The 22,612-nt window shown below is 46.2% G+C and overlaps 1 protein-coding gene across 3 annotated transcripts in view; it reads right to left on the reverse strand.

The window, feature by feature from the left end:
* The window catches only part of rad18 (RAD18 E3 ubiquitin protein ligase), a 448,932-nt gene that overhangs the window by 376,150 nt on the left and 50,170 nt on the right, over positions 1–22,612 (reverse strand). For all 3 annotated transcript variants that reach the window (XM_072472125.1, XM_072472124.1, XM_072472123.1), the window contains exons 3-4: positions 20,055–20,116; positions 16,172–16,242 (exon numbers count right to left, since the gene is read on the reverse strand). In XM_072472125.1, coding sequence (XP_072328226.1) covers positions 16,172–16,242; positions 20,055–20,116 — 133 coding nt within the window. The remainder of the gene's footprint in view (positions 1–16,171; positions 16,243–20,054; positions 20,117–22,612) is intronic.

Genomic DNA, 22,612 nt, shown 5'->3' on the forward strand with positions numbered 1-22,612 from the left:
GCTGAAAATTTTAATAACAGACACAGATTGAAACTGCAGTTGTTGGGTTAGGGGTTGTATGCTTATAATATGCAACACTACTTACATTTTTAGAAGTGTATAAAGATTGGCTCCAGCTCTATCCTTTGCCAACTGGCTTTCTAGGCAAAAAAAGCCTTCCATATTTTCTTACAATAGTGGCGACACTTCATTAGTTATACAGCATTTTGAACAACTGGTGGTCATAAAAGGTGCTATGAAAATGGGAGATTTTTCTTTCTTCCTATCTGATATTTTTGATGTTTGGATTATTATTTTTTGTTGATTCATTTACGGGATATAGGCATTGTTGGTTAGGCCAACATTTATTGCCCATCCCCAGTTGCCCTTCAGAAGGTGGAGGTGAGTTGTCTTCTTGAACCGCTGCAGTCCTATAGGTGCAGATACACCCACTGTGCTGTTAGGGAGGGAGTTCCAGGATGTTGCTCCAGCGACAGTAAAGGAACGGCGATATATTTCCAAGTCAGGGTGGTAAGTGGCTTGGAAGGGAACCTCCAGGTGGTGGGGCTCCCAGGTATCTGCTGCTTGTGTCCTTCTAGATGGTAGTGGTTATGGGTTTAGAAGGTGTTGTCTGAGGAACCTTGGTGAGTTCCTGCAGTGCATCTTGTAGATGGTACACACGGCTGCCACTGTTCATCAGTGGTGGAGAGTTTGAATGTTTGTGCAAGGAGGAGCAATCAAGCGGGCTGCTTTGTCCTGGATGGTGTCAAGCTTCTCGAGTGTTGTTGGAGCTGCACTCATCCAGGCATGTGCAGAGTATTTGTTACATTCCTAACTTGTGACTTGTAGGTGGCGGACAGGCTAGGGGAGTGTCAGGTTTGTCAGGAGATTAATTAATCGCTATAGGATTCCTCGCCTTTGACCTGTCCTGGTAGGCACAGTATTAATATGGATGGTCCAGTTCAGTTTCTGATCTATGGTAACCGCCAGGGTGTTGATTGGGGGGTATTCAGTAATGGTAATGCCGTTGAATTTCAAGAGATGGTGGTTCGATCCTCTCTTGTAGGAGGTGGTCATTGCCTGGCACTTATCTGAGGAGTCGTGAATGGTGCTGAACATTGTGCGGTCATCCGCATACATTCTCACTTCTGACCTTATGATGGGAAGGAGGTCATTGATGAAGCAGCTGAAGATGGTTGGGCCTAGGACACTACCTGAGGAATTCCTGCAGTGATGTCCTGGAGTTGAGATGATTGACCTCCAACCACCAGAACCTTCTTCCTTTGTGCCAGGTATGACTCCAACCAGCGGAGAGTTTCCTCCCGAATCCCACTGACTCCAGTTTAACTAGGGCTTTGTGATGCTATACTCGGTCACATGGTGCCTTGATGCCAAGAGCAGTCACTCTCACCTCACCTCTGGCATTCACCTCTGGCATTCAGCTCTTTTGTCCATGTTTGAACGAAAGCAGTAATGAGGTCAGGTTCGGAGTAACCCTGGCGGAACCCAAACTGGGCACCCGTAAGCAAGTTATTGCTAAGTGCTGCTTGATATCACTGTTGATGACTCTTTCCGTCATTTAGCTGATGATGGAGAGTAGACTGATCGGGCAGTAATTGGCAAGGTTGGATTTATTCCGTGTCTTGTGTACAGGATACACCTGGCCGATTTTACACATTTCCAGGTAGATGCCAGTGTTGCAGCTGTACTGGAACAGCTTGGCTAGGGGTGTGGCAAGTTCTGGAGCACAAGTATTCAGTACAATTGCCGGAATATTGTCAGGGCCATAGCCTTTGCAGTATCAAGTGCCTTCAGCCATTTCTTGAAATCACGTGGAGTGAACGGTATTGGCTGAAGACTAACATCTGTGACGTTGGGGCCTTCTGGAGGAGACCGAGATAGATCGTCCACTCAGCACTTGTGGATGAAGATTGCTGCAAGTGCCTCATCCTTGTCTTTTACACATATGTGCTGGGCTCCTCCATCATTGAGGATGGGGTATTTGTGGAGCCTCCTCCTCCAGTGAGTTGTTTAATTGTCCACCACCATTCACGGCTGGATGTGGCAGGACTTAGATCTGATGCAGTCGTTGTGCAATCGCTTAGCTATCTATTACTTGCTGCTTATGCTGTTTGGTACACAAGTAGTCCTGTGATGTGGCTTCACCAGGTTGACACCTCATTTTTCGGTATGCCTGATGTTCCTCCTAGCACTCTTTCCTGCACTCTTCATTGAACCTTGGTTGATCCCCTGGCTTCATGGTGATGGTAGAGCAGGGATATGCCGGACCATGAGGTTGCAAATTGGGGTTGAATACAATTCTGCTGCTGCTGATGGCCCCCAGTGCCTCATGGATGTCCAGCCTTAAATTGCTCAATCTGTTCACAGTTTATCTCATTTAGCTCAGTGGTAGTGTCACACAACATGATGGAGGTATCCTCAATATGAAGATGGATCTTTGTCTCCATAAGGATAGTGCGGTGGTCACTTCTACCGATGCTATCATGGACAGATACATCTGCAGCAGGCAGTTTGGGGAGGATGAGGTAAAGTATGTTTTTCCCTCTTGTTGGTTCCCTCACCACCAGCCGCATTCCCAGTCGAGCAGCTATGTCGTTTAGGACCCGGCCAGCTCAGTCTGTGGTGGTACTACCGAGCCACTCTTGGTGATGGACATTGAAGTCACCCACCCAGAACATATTCTATGTCCTTGCCACCCTCAGTGCTTCCTCCAAGTAGTGTTCAACATGGAGGAGTACTGATTCATCAGCCAATGGTGGCCAGTACATGGTAATCAGCAGCAGGTTTCCTTACCCATGTTTAATGTGAAGCTATGAGACTTTATGGGGTCCAGAGTCGATGTCGACGACTCCCAGGGTTACTCCCTCCTGAATGTATACCACTGTGCCACCACCTCTACTGGGTCTGTCCTGCCGGTGAGACAGGACATACCCAGGAATGGTGAGAGTGCTGTCTGTGATATTGTCTGTAGGGTATGATTCTGTGAATGACTATGTCAGACTGATGCTTAACTAGTCTGAGACAGCTCTATTCAATTGTAGAATGTTACCTTGAACTTATTTTTGACCTGAAAATGCTTGAAAACAGTGTGCAGAGATGGAAACAACACACATTCAGGTATATACTTATATATACTTCGCACAGACACGCATGCATTCTTATGCAGTCAGAATGAGATTAGGTCTTGTTTTCGAAAGACCTCTTAGTCACTTAGTCACTGTGACAGCGAAAACAGCGCGGGAGCAGAGAACCGGGACAGCGAAGACGGCGCCGGAGGAGAGAGCCGGGAGATTTTAAAAGCGCAGGAGAGAGCCGGGACAGCGAAAACAGCGCAGGAGCAGAGAGAGCCGGGACAGCGAAAACAGCGCCGGAGGAGAGCCGGGAGATTTTAAAAGCGCGGGAGGAGAGAGCCGGGACAGCGAAAACAGCGCGGGAGCAGAGAGAGCCGGGACAGCGAAAACAGCGCCGGCGGAGAGAGCCGGGAGATTTAAAAAGCGCGGGGGGAGAGAGCCGGGACAGCGAAAACAGCGCGGGAGCAGAGAGAGCCGGGACAGCGAAAACAGCGCCGGAGGAGAGAGCCGGGAGATTTAAAAAGAGCCGGGAGATTTAAAAAGCGCGGGAGGACAGAGCCGGGACAGTGCTGGGAGAGGTGAGTGCACAAAAGGTGTGGCAGGAGTGCCTTTAGTCACGGAATGCTGATTGGAACAGAGTGCATCTGAGTTTAGGTGAGTGACTGAGTGCTGATTGGAACAGAGTGCATCTGAGTTTAGGTGAGTGACTGAGTTCAGGTGAGTGGCTGTGTTTTTGTTGGTGTTCGGGTTTATCCTTGAGGTTCTATAAAGAATTTTTTTTTTAAATTTTTTAAATTAATTAACTAGTTAAATATGGCTGGACAGGTGATGTGCTGTTGCTGTATGATGATGGAACTGGTGGATCCCATTGAGACCGTCAGTGACCACATCTGCAGCAAGTGTTGGCTGCTCGAGGAACTTCGGCTCAGAATTGATGAGCTGGAGACCGAGCTGCACACACTGCGGCACATCAGGGAGGGGGAACATTACCTGGACACTTTGTTTCAGGAAGCAGTCACACCCGGTAGAATAAGTTCTGTTAATTCGGACAGTGGTCAGGGACAGAGTGGTGTGACTGCAAGGGAGGCAGGTAGGGGGATCCTGAGTTTAGGAGTTGAGGAGCCTCAGCCCTTGACCAACAGGTATGAGGTACTTGCTCCCTGTGTGGATGAGGAAGAGGGCTGTAGGGAGATTGCGTTGACTGACCACTGCACCGTGGTACAGGAAGCCATTCAAGAGGGGGGAGCAAAAAGACAAGTGGTAGTTGTAGGGGATTCTATAATTAGGGGGATTGATGGCATCCTTTGTAAGCCAGATCGAGAGTCCCGCACAGTATGTTGCCTGCCCGGTGCCAGGGTGAGGGACATTTCTGATCGGCTTGAAAGGATTTTGGAGAGGGAGGGGGAGGATCCAGTTGTTGTGGTCCACGTTGGGACTAACAACATAGGTAAGACTAGGAAAGAGGACCTGTTTGGGGATTATCAAACACTAGGGACTAAATTAAAGAACAGGTCCTCCAGGGTTATAATCTCTGGATTACTACCCGAGCCACGTGCCAATTGGCATAGGGTTGAGAAAATTAGAGAAGTTAACCACGTGGCTAAAGGAATGGTGCGGGAAAGAGGGATTCCATTTCATGGGGCATTGGCATCAGTACTGGTGCAGGAGGGACCTGTACCGTTGGGACGGTCTTCACCTGAACCATTCTGGGACCAGTGTTCTAGCGAATAGGATAAATAGGTTGGTCACAAGGACTTTAAACTAGCAAGTTGGGGGGAAGGGAAATGTAAAGCTATGGACAGTATAATGGTTAATGGAGATCAAGGCAGCAGGTTACGTGACAGGTTATTATGTAGAGATATGGGTTCAAAGACAAGGAAAATTAGGAGAAAGGGTAAGAGGAAAAATAAATTGTGAAAAGTTACTGATCAACGTGTTAGGATTCATAACAAAGACATAAAAAACAGCACAGTACGAAGTCTTACAACACCAGGTTAAAGTCCAACAGGTTTGTTTCGATGTCACCTATTGGACTTTAACCTGGTGTTGTAAGACTTCGTACTGTGCTCACCCCAGTCCAACGCCGGCATCTCCACATCATAAAAAACAGCATAAGTGTACTTACCTGAATGCTCGTAGTATACAAAATAAGGTAAATGAGTTGATGGCGCAAATCATCGTGAATGACTATGATTTAGTGGCAAAGTGGCAAACATTAGTGGGAGACTAGAGGACTGGGAAGTCTTTAGGGGACAACAGAAAGCTACTAAAAAAGCCATAAGGAAGAGTAAGGTAGACTATGAAAGTAAACTGGCTCAGAACATAAAAGCAGATAGTAAAAGCTTCTCCAAATATATTAGACAAAAAAGAGTGGCTAAGGTAAATATTGGTCCTTTGGAAGATGAGAAGGGAGATTTAATAATAGGAGACGGGGAAATGGCTGAGGAGCTGAACAGGTTTTTTGGGTCAGTCTTCACAGTGGAGGACACAAATAACATGCCAGTGACTGATGGAAATAAGGATATGATAGGTGAGGACCTTGAGATGACTGTAATCACTAAGGAGGCAGTATTGGGCAAGCTAATGGGGCTAAAGGTAGACATGTCTCCTGGCCCTGATGGGATGCATCCCAGAGTGTTAAAAGAGATGGCTAGGGAAATTGCAAACGCACTGGTGATAATTTATCAAAATTCACTCTGGGGTGGTCCCAGAGGATTGGAAAGTAGCAAACGTGACACCACTGTTTAAAAAAGGTCGGCAGAAAGCGGGTAATTATAGGCCGGTAAGCTTAACTTTGGTTGTAGGGAAAATGCTGGAATCTATCATTAAGGAGGAAATAGCGGGGCACCTGGAGGGAAATTGTCCCATTGGGCAGATGCAGCATGGGTTCACAAAGGGTAGGTCATGTCTGACTAATTTGGTAGAATTTTTTGAGGCCGTTACCAGTGCAGTAGATAACAGGGGAGCCAATGGATGTGGTATATCTGGATTTCCAGAAAGCTTTTGACAAGGTGCCACACAAAAGGTTTCTGCATAAACTAAAGATGCATGGCATTGAGGGTAAAGTGGTAGCATGGGTAGAGGATTGGTTAAGTAACAGAAAGCAGAGAGTGGGGATAAATGGGTGTTTCTCTGGTTGGCAACCTGTAACTAGTGGGGTCCCTCAAGGATCAGTGTTGGGCCCGCAGTTGTTCACAATTTACACAGACTATTTGGAGTTGGGGACCAAGTGCAATGTGTCAAAGTTTGCAGACGACACTAAGATGAGCGGTAAAGCAAAATGTGCAGAGGATACCGGAAGTCTGCAGAAGGATTTGGATAGGTTAGGTGAATGGGCTAGGGTCTGGCAGATGGAATTCAATGTTGCCAAGTGTGAGGCTATCCATTTTGGGAGGAATAACAGCAGAATGGATTATTATTTAAATGGTAAGATGTTAAAACATGCTGCTGTGCAGAGGGACCTGGGTGTGCTGGTGCACGAGTCGCAAAAAGTTGGTGTGCAGGTGCAACAGGTGATTAAGAAGGCTAATCGAGTTTGTCTTTCATTGCTAGAGGGATGGAGTTCAAGACTAGTGAGGTTATGCTGCAATTGTATAAGGTGTTGGTGAGGCCGCATCTGGAGTAGTGTGTTCAGTTTTGGTCTCCTTACCTGAGAAAGGACATATTGGCACTGGAGGGAGTGCAGAGGAGATTCACTAGGTTGATCCCAGAGTTGAGGGGATTAGATTATGACGAGAGGTTGAGTAGACTGGGGCTGGACTCATTGGAGTTTAGAAGGATGCGGGGGGATCTTATTGAGATATATAAAATTATGAAGGGAATAGATAGGATAGATGCGGGCAGGTTATTTCCACTGGTCGGGGAAAGCAGAACTAGGGGGCATAGCCTCAAAATAAGGGGAGGTAGATTTAGGATGGAGTGTAGGAGGAACTTCTTCACCCAAAGGGTTGTGAATCTCTGGAATTCCTTGCCCAGTGAAGCAGTTGAGGCTCCTTCTTTAAACGTTTTTAAGAAAAAGATAGATGCCTTTCTAAAGAATAAAGGGATTCGGGGATATGGTGTACGGGCCGGAGAGTGGAGCTGAGTCCACAAAGATCAGCCATGATCTCATTAAATGGCGGAGCAGGCACGAGGGGCCAGATGGCCTACTCCTGTTCCTAATTCTTATTAGTGCCAGGCAGTTGAGGCTTGCAAAGTAAGTATGGTACAAAGAGTAATAGGAGAGATGATTAAATCTTGTTCTGCAAACTACTCTGCTCAATCATAAATCAAACCAGATGTTTATTTAGAATTAGCCACATCATGCTAGAATGCCTTTCAATCCACCTTTAAGATAGAAATAGATTGGCAACACATGTGAGCTCAGTGTGCAATACACATAGAAGTGGAATCGGCAGCATGTGTCACGCTGTGAACAATACACATAGAAATGGAATCGGCAGCATGTGTCACGCAGTGAACAATAACATAGAAATGGAATCGGCAGCATGTGTGAGCTCAGTGTGCAATACACATAGAAATGGAATCGGCAGCATGTGTCACGCTGTGAACAATACACATAGAAATGGAATCGGCAGCATGTGTCACGCAGTGAACAATACACATCTGAATAGAACCCAATAGACACAGAAATGGAATCGGCAGCATGTGCAATACACATAGAAATGGAGTCGGCAGCACGTGCGAGCTCAGTGTGCAATACACATCAAAATGGAATCGGCAGCATGTGTGAGCTCAGTGTGCAATACGCATCGAAATGGGAGTCGGCAGCATGTGTGAGCTCAGTGTGTAATACACATAGAAATGGAATCGGCAGCATGTGTGAGCTCAGTGTGCAATACACATAGAAATGGAATCGGCAGCATGTGTCACGCTGTGAACAATACACATAGAAATGGAATCGGCAGCATGTGTGAGCTCAGTGTGTAATACAAATAGAAATGGAATCGGCAGCATGTGTCACGCTGTGAACAATACACATGGAAATGGAATCGGCAGCATGTGTGAGCTCAGTGTGTAATACACATAGAAATGGAGTCGGCAGCATGTGCGAGCTCAGTGTGCAATACACATAGAAATGGAATCGGCAGCATGTGCGAGCTCAGTGTGCAATACTAATAGAAATGGAGTCGGCAGCATGTGTGAGCTCAGTGTGTAATACACATAGAAATGGAGTCGGCAGCATGTGCGAGCTCAGTGTGCAATACACATAGAAATGGAATCGGCAGCATGTGTGAGCTCAGTGTGCAATACACATAGAAATGGAATCGGCAGCATGTGCGAGCTCAGTGTCCAATAGACACAGAAATGGAATCGGCAGCATGTGTCACGCTGTGAACAATACACATAGAAATGGAATCGGCAGCATGTGTGAGCTCAGTGTGCAATACACATAGAAATGGAATCGGCAGCATGTGCGAGCTCAGTGTCCAATAGACACAGAAATGGAATCGGCAGCATGTGTCACGCTGTGAACAATACACATAGAAATGGAATCGGCAGCATGTGTGAGCTCAGTGTGTAATACACACAGAAATGGAATCGGCAGCATGTGTGACTATCTTTAATTAGACTATGTTTTTCTAAATAATCATAAATCCTCTCTTTTAGAATCCTTTCCAGTTATTTTGCTCACCACAGACGCAAAATTGACTGGTCTCTAATCCCCAACGTTTTCCCTATTCCTTTCTTGGACATTCGCCTCCCTCCAATCATCCAGTCCTACTCCAGTGGAGAGCGAGGACGCAAAGATCATTGCCAACGGCGCAGTAATCTCTTCCCTCGCTTCCCGTAGAACCTTGAGTATATCCAGTCTGCTACAGGGGACTTATCTATCCTGAGGCTTTTCAAAATTTCCAGCACATCCTCCTTCTTAATATCAATCTCTTCAAGCCTATTAACCTGGTTCACACTGTTCTCACGAGGAACAAGGTCCCTCGCTCTAGTGAATACTGAAGCAAAATATTCATTTAGGGCCTTCCCCACCTCCTCAGACTCTAGGCACAAGTTCCCTCCACTATCCCTGATCGGCCCTACTCTCACTCTGATCATCCTCTTATTGCTCACATAAGTGTAGAACGCCTTGGGGTTTTCCCTAATCCTTCCCGCCAGGGCAGTTTCATGCCCCCTTCTAGCTCTCCTAAGTCCATTCTTGAGTTCCTTCCTGGCTACCTTGTAACCCTCTAGCGCCGTGCCAGATCCCTGCTTCTTCAACCTTTCGTAAGTTTTCTTCTTCCTCTTCACTAGAAGCTCCACTTCTCTTGTCATCCAAGGCTCCCTCAAGTTACCATTCCTTCCTTGTCTCAGTGGGACAAAACTATCCAGCACTCACAGCAAGTGCTCCTTAAAAGCCCGCACATTACTGTTGTGCATTTCCCTCTGTTCACAATTTATGCTCCTGAGCTCCTGTCTAATAGCAGTATAATTGCCCCTCCCCCAATTAAATATCTTCCCATAGTGTCTGTTCCTATCCCTCTCCATGACAATGGTAAAGGTCAGGGAGTTGTGGTCACTGTCACTCAAATGCTCTTTCACCGAGACATCTGGGGTGGGGGGGCGCAGCGTGGGGGGGGCGCAGCGTGGGGGGGGGGCGCAGCGAGGGGGTGCGCGCTGCGAGGGGGTGCGCGCTGCGAGGGGGTGCGCGCTGCGAGGGGGTGCGCGCTGCGAGGGGGTGCGCGCTGCGAGGGGGTGCGCGCTGCGAGGGGGTGCGCGCTGCGAGGGGGTGCGCGCTGCGAGGGGGTGCGCGCTGCGAGGGGGTGCGCGCTGCGAGGGGGTGCGCGCTGCGAGGGGGTGCGCGCTGCGAGGGGGAGCGCGCTGCGAGGGGGAGCGCGCTGCGAGGGGGAGCGCGCTGCGAGGGGGTGCGCGCTGCGAGGGGGTGCGCGCTGCGAGGGGGAGCGCGCTGCGAGGGGGAGCGCGCTGCGAGGGGGAGCGCGCTGCGAGGGGGAGCGCGCTGCGAGGGGGAGCGCGCTGCGAGGGGGAGCGCGCTGCGAGGGGGTGCGCGCTGTGAGGGGGTGCGCGCTGTGAGGGGGTGTTCGCTGTGAGGGGGTGTTCGCTGTGAGGGGGGTACGCTGTGTGGGGAGGTACGCTGTGAGGGGAGGTACGCTGTGAGGGGGGTACGCTGTGAGGGGGGGTGCGCTGTGTGTAGGGGTCCTCAATGTGGGAGGCGCGCCGTATGGGGGGTGTATGCGCTGTGTGGGGAGGGTTCACTGTGTGGGGGGGTTGCTGAGACATCCAGGGAAATAACAGTGACTCCTTGATGCACAAACTGACTGTCTTCTCTCAGGATGGGAGAATTTGTGCTTCCACCAACACTCTGCCATATCTTGCTATTGCCTGTCAGCCAAGCAGTCCTCAGTCTAGTGCCACAGTGCTTAGGTGACACATCTTTAAGCCCAGAGCTGCTCGAGTGTGTTTTGAAAGGCCATCTTCAGCTCTCCCAGAGAACGTCAGCAGCCTTGCACCAGGCCTACTGCAACCACTCCCGATAGCACTTTATCGCTACAGTACTGAATGAAGACTTGTGCTCCAAACTTACCACACTCCTAGCCAAGCTGTTCCAGTACAGCTACATCTACAGCACGGCAGCACGGTAGCACAAGTGATTAGCACTGTGGCTTCACAGCGCCAGGGTCCCAGGTTCGATTCCCCGCTGGGTCACTGTCTGTGCGGAGTTTGCACGTTCTCCCCGTGTCCGCGTGGGTTTCCTCCGGGTGCTCCGGTTTCCTCCCACAGTCCAAAGACGTGCAGGTTAGGTGGATTGGCCATGCTAAATTACCCGTAGTGTCCATAAGGGTTGGGAGGGGTTATTGGGTTGCGGGGATAAGGTGGAAGTGAGGGATTAATGTGGGTCGGTGCAGACTCGATGGGCTGAATGGCCTCCTTCTGCACTGTATGTTCTATGTAATCTATGTAATCTACACTAGCATCTACCTGACATTGTGGAAAATTGCCGAGATGTGTCTGTGCACAAGAGGACAAATCCAACACAGCCAATTCCGGCCCTATCAGCCTACTCCATCATCAGCAAATTGATGGATTGAGCCATCAACGGTGCTATCAAGTGGCACTTGGTTCGCAATAACCTGTTCACAAGACGCTCAGTCTGCATTCCGCCAGGGTCACTCATCTCCTGACCGCATTGCAGCCTTGACTCAAACATGGACGAAACATATCAATTCCAGAGGTGAGGTGAGAGTGATTGCCGTTGACATCAAGGCATCATCAAGGAGCCCTAGCAAATCTTAAGTCAATGGGAATCAGGGAGAAATCTCTCCGCTGGTTAGTCATATCTAGCACAAAGGAAGATGGCTGTAGTAGTTCGATGTCAGTCATCGCAGCTCCAATAATCACTACAGGAGTGCCCCAGACTCAACTATCTTCAGCTGCTTCATCAATGACATTCCTTCCATCACAAGGTCAGAAGGAAAGCTCATTGATGATCACACAATCTTCAGCACAATTCACGTCTGCTCAGATACTGAATCCGTCCATGTCTACACGCAGCAAGACCTGGACAACACCCAGGCTTGGACTGACAAGTAACATTCCCATCACACAAATGGCAGGCAATGACCACACAGAAACGAGGACTTCATGAAAACGCACACAGACAGTTACCAAAGGTTGGAATTGAAACTGGGTCTCTGGCGCTGCAAGGTAGCAGTGCTAACCACTGTGCCACCATGCACAGACATATACACCTATCAACCTTCCCAAGATACGCACAAAAGTTGACGGGGTGGACCCGGTGGTGTTGTTTGGATCTACAGGCTCTAGCTGCGCCAAAACCAGCGGCGTGGTAGAGCTAAGATTTGTGGCCAATGCTTTCTACGTGAACAGGAGCCAATATGTTCTGCAGCTACTTTATTTTTAAATTTAGAGTACCCAATTATTTTTTTTCCAATTTAGCTTGGCCAATCCACCTAACCTGCACATCTTTGGGTTGTGGGGGTGTAAAGCACGCAGACACGGGGAGAATGTGCAAACTCCACACGGACAGTGACCCAGGGCCGGGATTCGAACCCGGGTCCTCAGCGCCATAGTCCCAGTGCGCCACATGCCGCCCCTACTTTCATCCTAACGTTATAAATTGTCTTGCTGTTCATTCTTCCAATCAAGATAGGGCTTCCTATTTGTTATCTGTTCCCATTTCAAGATTCTAGACACTGATTGAGTCACACTCTGTATCATCGTAGAATCCCTACAGTGGAGAAGAGGCCAACTTTGACAAAGAGTCATCCAGACTCGAAATGTTAGCTTCCTTCTCTCTTCACAGGTGCTGTCAGACCTGCTGAAATTGTCCAGTATTTTCTGTTTTTGTCCCATTTCAAGATTGGTTGGAGGATGACATTCTCTCGCAAGGAGTGCGATTTATACCAACAGAAACCATATCAAAACATAGCATTCCATTAGTTGACAGGCTAATTCTCACTGGTTGACAATATCTGAAGTTGTGACACAAACTTTCACCAGCTGTGACTCTCTGATGTTAATCAAAAGTTGCATTCCTTTAAAGGGAGCAGACTCATAGGAGAACACAAGTTTAGAAAATGCTTTTACCCTTGGTGAACAACAGCACTTTTTGAAGATCATACTGGCAAGGTGTCAATTGAAACAAATTCAATACGTTTTTCCTTTAATTCTTCATGTTGAAAAACCTCAGCGTTAAAACATTTTTATAGCCTTCAGTATGTCACTTTTCTTTTAAAAACAAATATAACTTGCCTTAATATGGGGCTGTTAACATTCTAAAATATGCCATGGCGCTTTGCAAGCGTGTTACCAGGCAAAATTAAGCATTGCTGCCACCTATAGGTACACCATGGCAATTCATTCAAAATAAGAAAAGACTGGCCTTATACAGAGGGTGGAATTCATGGTCTCCCAGCCGTGTGTTCGCTGGTGGTGGGATTCTCTGCTCCCACCGCCGTCAATAGGAATTTCCGTTGAAGCCACCCCACGCTGCCGGGAAACACACTTGTGGGGATGTGCTGTCGGCGGGACCAGAGAATCCCACCGCCAGCAAACGGACAGATATTTCCAGCCAGAATCTCAGAACACTGCAGAATTTGGCCAGTCAACCCATTATAACCATGCTGGCTCTCTGTGAGAGCAATTCACCTATTTCCACTCCCCCCGTCTTTTCCTCTTTCTGAAGGCCCTGATTGAATCAGCTTCCACTTCACACTCAGGCAGTGCATTCTAGATCAGCACGATACAAAAACCTTTCCTGTGGTGCACACTGAATTGGCCAAATATAGCGTAGATCTATACGTCCAGGAACTGTGTCAATACCATTCAAAACTCAGTTCATCTGAGATCCTTGCAATCAATAGGGAGAGGAAACTTTCATCCAATCAAGCTAGTCCCTGTAAATGAAAGGACTGGTCCTAATCTACTGCATTCACCTAATGGTAGAATATCATGAATCATCCATGAGTTCCATGCCAGCAGCACAAGGAAGCAGAGCAAATGGCCCACTTGATCCATCCAACCTGCTCTATCATCTAGGTTCATGTATAACACAACAATGTGGTCATGGTCTGATTGTACATGCAGGCATTTCAGGTCCTAACCATTCTTTTCCTTAGCCAAACTCCAATGCTATTAGCCACCTATGATTAAGCCAATTTATTGTGAAAAATCAAATTTTATCAGTTTGTCACTGGTCCAACTGATAAACGTACTGCCTCAGGTTCAACCACACCATATAGGTCAGGCGGTCAGCCTCTTGCTGAATTAGGTGATCTTAGCTAAGATGTCACTGTAAATGATACAATTGGCTTCAGATCCTTGGGTTTTGGAAGGGAGAACAAAAAGCAGACAGGACTCGATTCTTTATTGCTAGGTAGTGATTCATGCTGAAACGTGCACTTGTATCGACAGCAACTAAGGAGAAGATCAAGCTTGGGCCCAATGCCCTCCAGTCAAGTTACCTACTGCCAATCAAAGACTAAATTAATACATGAAGTACTGACATCCATAGAACCTTATGCTAGAAAGTGTTATTTTACGACCTATATCCATTCACAAACACCCTTCACCACCCCCAGCTAAATACAGGTTCACTGTGGATTTGGCATCAGCGAACTCAGAGGATCATGGCAGCTTTGATGTCTGCTTCCTACTGTAGCACAGTGGTTAGCACTCACTGTTGCTTCACAGCACCAGAGACCTGGGTTCGATTCCCAGCTTGGGTCACTGTCTGTGTTGAGTCTGCACGTTCTCCCCGTGTCTGCATAGGTTTCCTCCGGGTGCTCCGGTTTCCTCCCACAAGTCCCAAACGACGTGCTCGTTAGGTGAATTGGAGATTCTGAATTCTCCCTTTGTATACGCGAACAGGCGCCGGAGTGTGGTGACTAGAGGATTTTCACAGTAACTTCATTGCAGTGTTAATGTAAGCCTACTTTTGACAATAGTAAAGATTATTCTTATTATATTATTATTTTAGAAGATTCAAATCACTTCTATAGCATTAGTGTGATTGACAAATGTGTTGATGCTTTTATATACTCCCCACATCAGGATCACTCTGTTTTTCCAAGTTCAGTCGTTAAGTGATAAGAGTCTAACATTTCTCAGTTTTTGCATTGTATTCCAAACTCCAGATTCTCCAGTCTCATTGAGATCGTGGCAATGGGAGACAGGGCAGTTTTACTGGTTTATGGATAAACTGCACAGGCCATATTACTGCACCACCTAACTGATAGCACTGAAGTTACATTGTCTATAGTTCAGTTCAATGTTGAGTTGTCTATTATCCATCAATCTGACCATCAGAAAGAGTTTCAACGAAAACAAAACTTTTAAATCCTCACCCAAGGTAGTAGATTATTGGTTCAAAATACCACTTTTGAATTCATCTATGCCAGTGGTGGGCAACCTGCAGCCCGAGGGCCATATGCGGCCCATTTGGGCTCTGAGTGTGGCCCACGAGACGTTTTGTCGACCTTTGCCCACACCTTGATTTGCCACATTCAACTGGTTTCCATCCGCATTATCCTTTGTCCTGTCGGTATGATTGAAGTGAGACAAACATAAAGAACGGCAATCTAACTTGTGAGGTGCATTCTGATTTCTCACAACATTGACTGAGAGAGCTGTGTGTTCCCTCTGTGTCCATTCAAGTGCACATATTTATTTTGTTTTTACCACTTGAAGTTGATGACAGTTCTATTAAGATATGAATGGTTAAGCATTTTCTATAAATTGCTGTGAAATATTCGGCGTGCATCAAATGTACTTAATCTTATTCATGAGGGCCTGGTTAATGAACATGCCCGATTTCAATCTTGCGGCCAACTGAGATGAAGAAGGGCCACTCATGTAGCCCACTTACTAGCCTAGTTTGCATATCACCTGTTGTGTGTAAAGTGACTGCTATGTCTCCTACATCACCAACGGTTATTTCACTTCCAAAATACCTCTTTGGTTGTGAAGGGTGTGGACATCCTGAGGTTGTGAAAGGCACAATATAAATATAAGTTTGGTCTTTTAAAAATACGCAACATGGTCTCGCAAATGGTTCAGTTGCCAATGACTGCATGGAACATAAGATCAAATTCAATTCGCTGTGCATTTTGAGTTAGCTCAGTTTAGTCACGGTGCAAGTAGGGCTAGTTACAGTTGGGCTCAGTTGCCCTGGGTTACAGAAGGACAATTTAATTTCCTATTATTAACCACTGTCCAATGATTCCTGTTGGTAAAAGCAGAGGTATCAAGACGGGGCTGAGCTCCGACATCTCTCCAGTTGAAGTATACTAACTAATGCAGAAGGACACCCCTTCTGTGGAACTATATTCCAGCAACACCCAATGTCTTCAGCAAACAGAGGTGAGAAAATTGGCAGAAAATAACATGCGACAAACTGAGATCAACACAAACGTCAGCATAGCAAGAGTTAAGATGGAGTGTCTAGACTTGTACACACTCCTGGAGACACATGTACTGTGCTATGACTTGTGTGTGAATTCCATTCATCATAGGAAAACAAAAAGCACTTCTAAAATTATTCACACACTTTGGAAAACAACAGACGATTCCAATGAAATGAAAACAGAAGGCATTCCACTTCACTTTTTCAACAACAAAAATTGCTGTACCTTGCAGAGCGAAAGCATTTCACCAATTCATCCAATATTCTGTTATTTTGTAGCTCTGGTTCCGTCACAGTCTGAGGGGTGGGGTTGGGGGAGAAGAGAGGCACAATTACAATGGAAGTTCTGGGAGTTGCCAGCAATTGGTGGAAACAATTATGGTAAACAAACAACACTAAAAAGATGCTTGTTTCAAACCCAGATTGCAGTGACACCATAACACTCCCATCCATTGGCCACCAATGCCGATCTGGTTTTGGACTGGTTGCACATCAAATTTTTGTTGTAGCAAACACTGTACTGGACATTTTATTTCCTGCAGAAGTGGTAAAAGAACGCTCTACTTAAATAACTCACTCAATAGCCCTGTACACACATTTACCGTGTCCACTGTACCACAGTTGGTAGTCCTCTGACCTCAGACAAAAGATTGTGTGTTCACCTCAGCACTTGAACAGAAAAATCTAGGTTGACACTTAGAAGGTGACATCACTCAGAAGAAACATTAAATTGAGGCCCCTTTTACTCTCTCAAGTTGATGTAAAAGATTCCATGGGACTATTTCAAAGAACAAGAGTGTTATTCCTGGTCATCATTAACACATTGCTTGGGGGGGGGAGAATCTAGCTAAGCGCCAAATGAATTGCATTTTCTACAACAGTGTTCAGCTGCAAGTAATTCATTGACTATAAAGTGCTTTGGAATGTCCTGAAGTCATGAAAGACACTACATAGATGAGTCTTTGCTATCTGAGTAAATGGTGGGAGCCCAGGTTGCCATCTGCTGTGCACAAATACCCAATTGTACGAAGAAAGGATGGTTTCTTAGTACCACATAGGTTCCTTCCTGAACAAGTAATAGCACTATGCTTTGGTCCACTAAGATCTAAAGATATGGAGAGGAGAGATGCAGTTTCCCCACTGTTCAGTGCTTTGATCAGTGATGTTGGGTAACCATCCAGTGAGCAGGAGTTAGGTTTCCCCATGGAAGGGGTGAGAAAGAAGAGCAAAAGAAAATCTGGAAGAAGTGATTAGGACTGCTGCATTAGAGTACCAGGGACCCAGGTTCAATTCTGGCCTTGGGTGACTGTGTGAAGTTTGCACACTCACCCCCATGTCTGCGTAGATTTCCTCCGGGTGCTCCCATTTCCCCCAGTCCAAAGATGTGTAGGTTAGGTGGGCTGGCAATGCCTTAGTGCCCAGGGATGCATAGGTTAGGTGGTGAAATGGGTCTGGGTAGGGGCAATCTTTCAAAGGGTGGGTGCAGACTCAATGGGCCGAATGGCCTCCTTCTGCACTGTAGGGATTCTAGGAGTGATTGAAGTGTCGCCACTGCCCTGAGAACAGTGCTGGCTTCCAGATGCAGATTATGCTTGGCTCGGGAGGAGCAGCTGCACAACATGCTAAATTCAACTACTCACTTGGTCTTTAAAAAGAATTAACTTAATTTATACAGCACTGGATCACGTCTCTCAAACCACAAACAAATGCGAAAGCACAAGAAGATCTCACGAACAGCGGCAAGATAAATGGCCAATGGACTTCCGGCTGTGGATGTGAGCAGAGGGCACGCATCTGGAGAAGCTCCGACCCGACCAGACTCGTAAAGCGCACTATAAATAGCACTCAAAACAAAAATTTAAGGGGACACCAAGGGAAATATACAACTTAAAATCAAAACATGCAAAAAATAAGAACAAGATAGGGGGGATCCAGATGTGCTCCTCAGAATCGGAGGCTTCGTTGGAGTCGGGAGGAGACAAAATGGCGGCAGCGGGGTGCTCCTCCTCCCCCCAGGCGACCGCATGGCCATCAATTGAAGCCATCAGCCGCAAATCAAAATGGAGTAGATTGGAGGCAGTCTTGTGCCATAGCCTCCTCCCTACATGCCTTAGTTACCGCTCTGCTGCCCTTCTCCCAGATACGTGACTTCATCCCTCAGGATTTGGAAGCAGTTTCTGCAGTACTTTTGTTTTAATCATCTTTATTGTCACAAGGAGGCTTACACTAACACTGCAATTAAGTTATTGTGAAAAGCCCCTAGTCGCCACATTCCGGCGCCTGTTCGGGTACACTGAGGGAGAATTAAGAATGTCCAATTCACCTAACAGCACTTCAATATCCTCTCACTGTCCTCACTTGCCCCGATATGTGACAACCGTCTTTTTGTGCCTTCGGGCTTGGATGCATCGTTCAGGTCCTGGAGAACGGAAGGTCTGGTACACTTCATAGAATTTCATAGAATTTATTGTGCAGAAGGAGGCCATTTGACACATTGCGCCTGCACCAGCTCTTGGAAAGAGCACGTTACTTAAGCCCACCCTATCCCCGTAATCCTGTAACCCCACCTAACCTTTTTGAACACCAAGGACAATTTAGCATGGCCAATCCACCTAACCTGCACATCTTTGGACTGTGGGAGGAAACCCATGCAGACACAGGGAAAACGTGTGTATATAAAACAAGATTCCCTTGACATTAAGTTGATCAAATGTCATAGATTTCATAGAATTTACAGTGCAGAAGGAGGCCATTCAGCCCATCGAGTCTGCATCGGCCCTTGGAAAGAGCACCCTACATAAGCCCACACCTCCAGCCTATCCCCATAACCCAGTAACCCCACCTAAACTTTTGGGGACACTAAAGGCAATTTAGCATGGTCAAGATTTACCAGGATGCTGCCTGGTTTGCAGGTTAGGTCTTATGAGGAAAGGTTGAGGGAGCTAGGGCTCTCACTTTGGAGCGGAGGAGGATGAGAGGCGACTTAATAGAGGTTTATAAGATGATGAGGGGAATAATTAGAGTGGACGTTCAGAGACTATTTTCTCGGGTGGATGTAGCTGTTACAAGGGGGCATAACTATAAGGTTCAGGGTGGGAGATATAGGAGGGATGTCCGAGGTAGGTTCTTTACTCAGACAGTGGTTAGGGTGTGGAATGGACTGCTTGCTGTGATAGTGGAGTCGGACACTTTAGGAACTTTCAAGCGGTTATTGGATAGGCACATGGAGCACACCAGAATGACATGGAGTGGGATAGCTTGATCTTGGTTTCGGACAATGCTCGGCACAACATCGAGGGCCGAAGGACCTGTTCTGTGCTGTACTGTTCTATGTTCTAATCCATCTAGCCTGCACATCTTTGGACTGTCGCACAACTCACTGCAAACATCCAACTTCTGAAAGTCTGGGGCTTTCACCTTCCTTCAGATTTCTCACTTGTCTCTCACTCTCTCCGATTTTGACTTGTCTCTCTCATCCTCTATGATGTCTCTCATTTCTCTCTTCCATGTTTATGCCTGCCCCTCACTGATATTTGTCCACCTGTTATCTCTCACACTGTCCCTCTTATTCTTTCTCTATGTCTTTTTCCATATCTCCCGGTCACACACTATCTCATATCTTTCTCTTCCTTGACTTCATCCAAGGTCTGCTCTTGGACAAGACAATCATGAAAAGAAAAACATGATTTAAGAGGATGCCTTCTGCAGCATTTCTCTCAAACCAACATTTTCACGCTTCTTGACAGTTTATATTGTCCTTACTCGTCCTGCACAAAGGGAATCTTGTTTTTTACTTTGAAGAACAGGATCAGGCCCAAATTCTCAACACCTGAATCCCATCACAGGTGCAATAGACTGAGAAAGGATTTGCAGTAAAACTTGCCCTTGGCAGTCAGGCTTATCCCATTTGCCTTACAATCAGTTTCTGCAATGCCTGCCCATAATCCCAGCATTTTCAGGTTCAGGGTATGGGATTAACTTGGTCTCTAATACGGGAAATATTATGTTTAACTCCTAAATTACAGATCCATACATGTCATTTTATGTTCTCATACTGTATTCAAGGTTGGTCAGTACCTTTCTCTGGGGCATGAAGAAGCTTTACTTACCACACAACAGGTCGGACACTGGGTTTTGTATGCTAAGAATTTCCTCACACAAAGGGAACAATCTAGAACGTGAAAAAGAAGAAATTACTGAGCCATGTATGCCTTTTCCCATAACATCCCCTCAGGATGGTAGAAGTTGTTCGATTGAGGACAATATGAAAGAGAATTGCTGTACTTAAGAGTGTGCAGAGAGGAGTAAGCAATCCATGGAATATCGGGGTAATTGAACTCTGAAGGCACATACTTTGCATAGTCAGTTTATTCAAGTAACATCAAGCTGTTACACAACACACCACTGACAGTTGGGTTACAGGGTGAAGGTTCTGCAGAGGTGTTAAGAATCTGGCCACGAGTTGCTTTCTTTCTAAACCTCAGGACTCAAACGGAGTAAGTTTTATGAGCTGGTAGTAAAGTAACTCTGCACCCACCTTCTGAATCAAATAAACCTGGATACACTTGAAGCTGCACTAAGTATGGGCACTAACAAGAGTCACAAATGAACAGTTAGAATTAAGGCAAACCAGGGAATTATGTCTCCAGGTCTTAAAATCAATCAGAAAGCTTATTGGGGGCCTGTTGGAACCACAACTTTCTAGCATGCCATTCCAGCACCATTCACACAAATGCTGGCCTTCAAACAGGAGCATTTAGACCTCGCTGCTCCGATGTAAACAGCACTAGCTGAAGTGGCTCAAGAGTTGGACAGTACAATTTTAATTTTTGTAACTTCCAATGCAGTAACAGGATCTAAATTGTTAAGTGAAATGTTTCTTATATTGCAAAGTATCATGGGAATATTAGGGTATTTGTGGATGAGAAATTCTGTTATCAACATACGCAAACTGTAAAACAGTTTTTTCTTATTATTTTTCATTTGTTTACCCATGACCTAAATTTTGAGTCCTCCTCCTCCTTGTTTTTGGCAACCAGAATCCATTTATAGATAGCACAGAAGATATTCAACGTGAATAAGTAGATGCATCTCAAGACAAGCATTTGATTGGGCATCTAGCAGCAAATTACTTCACAATCTAACATCTTGTGGCATCAGGAGGGATTTGAAATGCTGGATTAGGAATCAGCTGTACCAAATCAACCTGTAGCCAAAATGTTGGAGTTAATGAATGTGGTTCAGCCTGGAGACAAGTGGTTCCCCACTACTCTACATGGCCTTGATTTACTACTGTTTCGGGCAGAGGTATTTAGAGTACAGTAAGCAAGTCTGCCAATGACACCAAAATCTGTCCATGCAGCGTCATGGATGTTGTTAGGTTCAAGAAAACATGTATCATTTACAAGAAACAATAGCAGAGATTGAGAGAAAATAATCTTGGGTGTTACTGTGCACGGATCACTTAAGGTTCATGGTCAATGTAGTGGAACTATAGTTAAAGCTAATATGATATTGGTTTGTATTGTAACGGTCCAAGAAACGGGAGTATAAACTAGACAAGCATAAAAACAGGCTCTGTATAAATACAAGGCCTTCTTTCTTTTCAGACTTAAGTGCACACAACTTCCTGGACTGGTTTAAGAGAGAAACGTTAGTGTTTTTCTCCTTACTTATCGACCATGGAATTGTATTGCCTCTCCAAGGTAATTACATGATTGCAGGAGAATGGGTGTGTTGGGTGGCGGTGATGCAAAATACGGGGAGGGACGATGATGGTCCAGGTATCATAGGCGGGAGAGGCTTAATGGACCAACAGGTCTTTTCCTGCACCGGTTTAGTATGCAGGGGAGATCAGAGGTCATATGATTTGGTATTGTTGAGTGTGTGGTCTAAGGATCTGGGAGTAATAACTGATTCAATGGGAACATAGGAAAGAGTGGATGTGGATAAACCTTTTCCATTTGTGGGTGACTCCAGAATGGAGCAGGGAATGGGGAGCACAAATATTAATATAAGCTACCATCAACAGGTCATGTAAAGAGGTTAGGAAGAATTCCTTTGCACAGTGTAGTGTGAATGTGGAACAGCCACAAGGAATGTGGCATAGAGTAAAACAAAACTAGCTTTTAATAGAGCACAAATGCAGAAAGACAAGGACAGTGGAGTGGGTTGTTCAGGTAGGATGTTTGCATTTATTAATGTAGTAAATATCACAGCAGTTTTAACAGCAAGCCAAGTATTAATGTTTGGTCAAAAATTCCTTTGCATATTTTCCAATCTCCCTACTTCATGCTGGCATTCAGCACAATTTTAGTCTAAGGTCTACCCAAGTCTCAGCTTTCACCCGTGGAATAACGACCTTGCTTCCTTTCCTGGATGGCACTGGTTTCAAGCTTAGAACCTCACTCCTCACAACTCACTAGTCCCATAGTCACACCAGCACTTGCCCAACTCTAATAACACCCTCCGAGACAACTTCCCAGACTCTGGGCTGGACTCTCCGTTTGCCGATGCCAAAATCATGAAACGTGATCAGGTGGAGAATATCTTCCGACCCCGAAATCGCAGTACTAGCCAGTATGATGCCAAATCGGGATGCTCCGGCACCCCGAAAATGGCGTAAATGCGGCGCTCGCCATGCAGGCTTAAAGTACAGGAAGCATAT

This window comes from Scyliorhinus torazame, chromosome 13, assembly GCF_047496885.1.
Source record: "Scyliorhinus torazame isolate Kashiwa2021f chromosome 13, sScyTor2.1, whole genome shotgun sequence".
Taxonomy (NCBI): domain Eukaryota; kingdom Metazoa; phylum Chordata; class Chondrichthyes; order Carcharhiniformes; family Scyliorhinidae; genus Scyliorhinus; species Scyliorhinus torazame.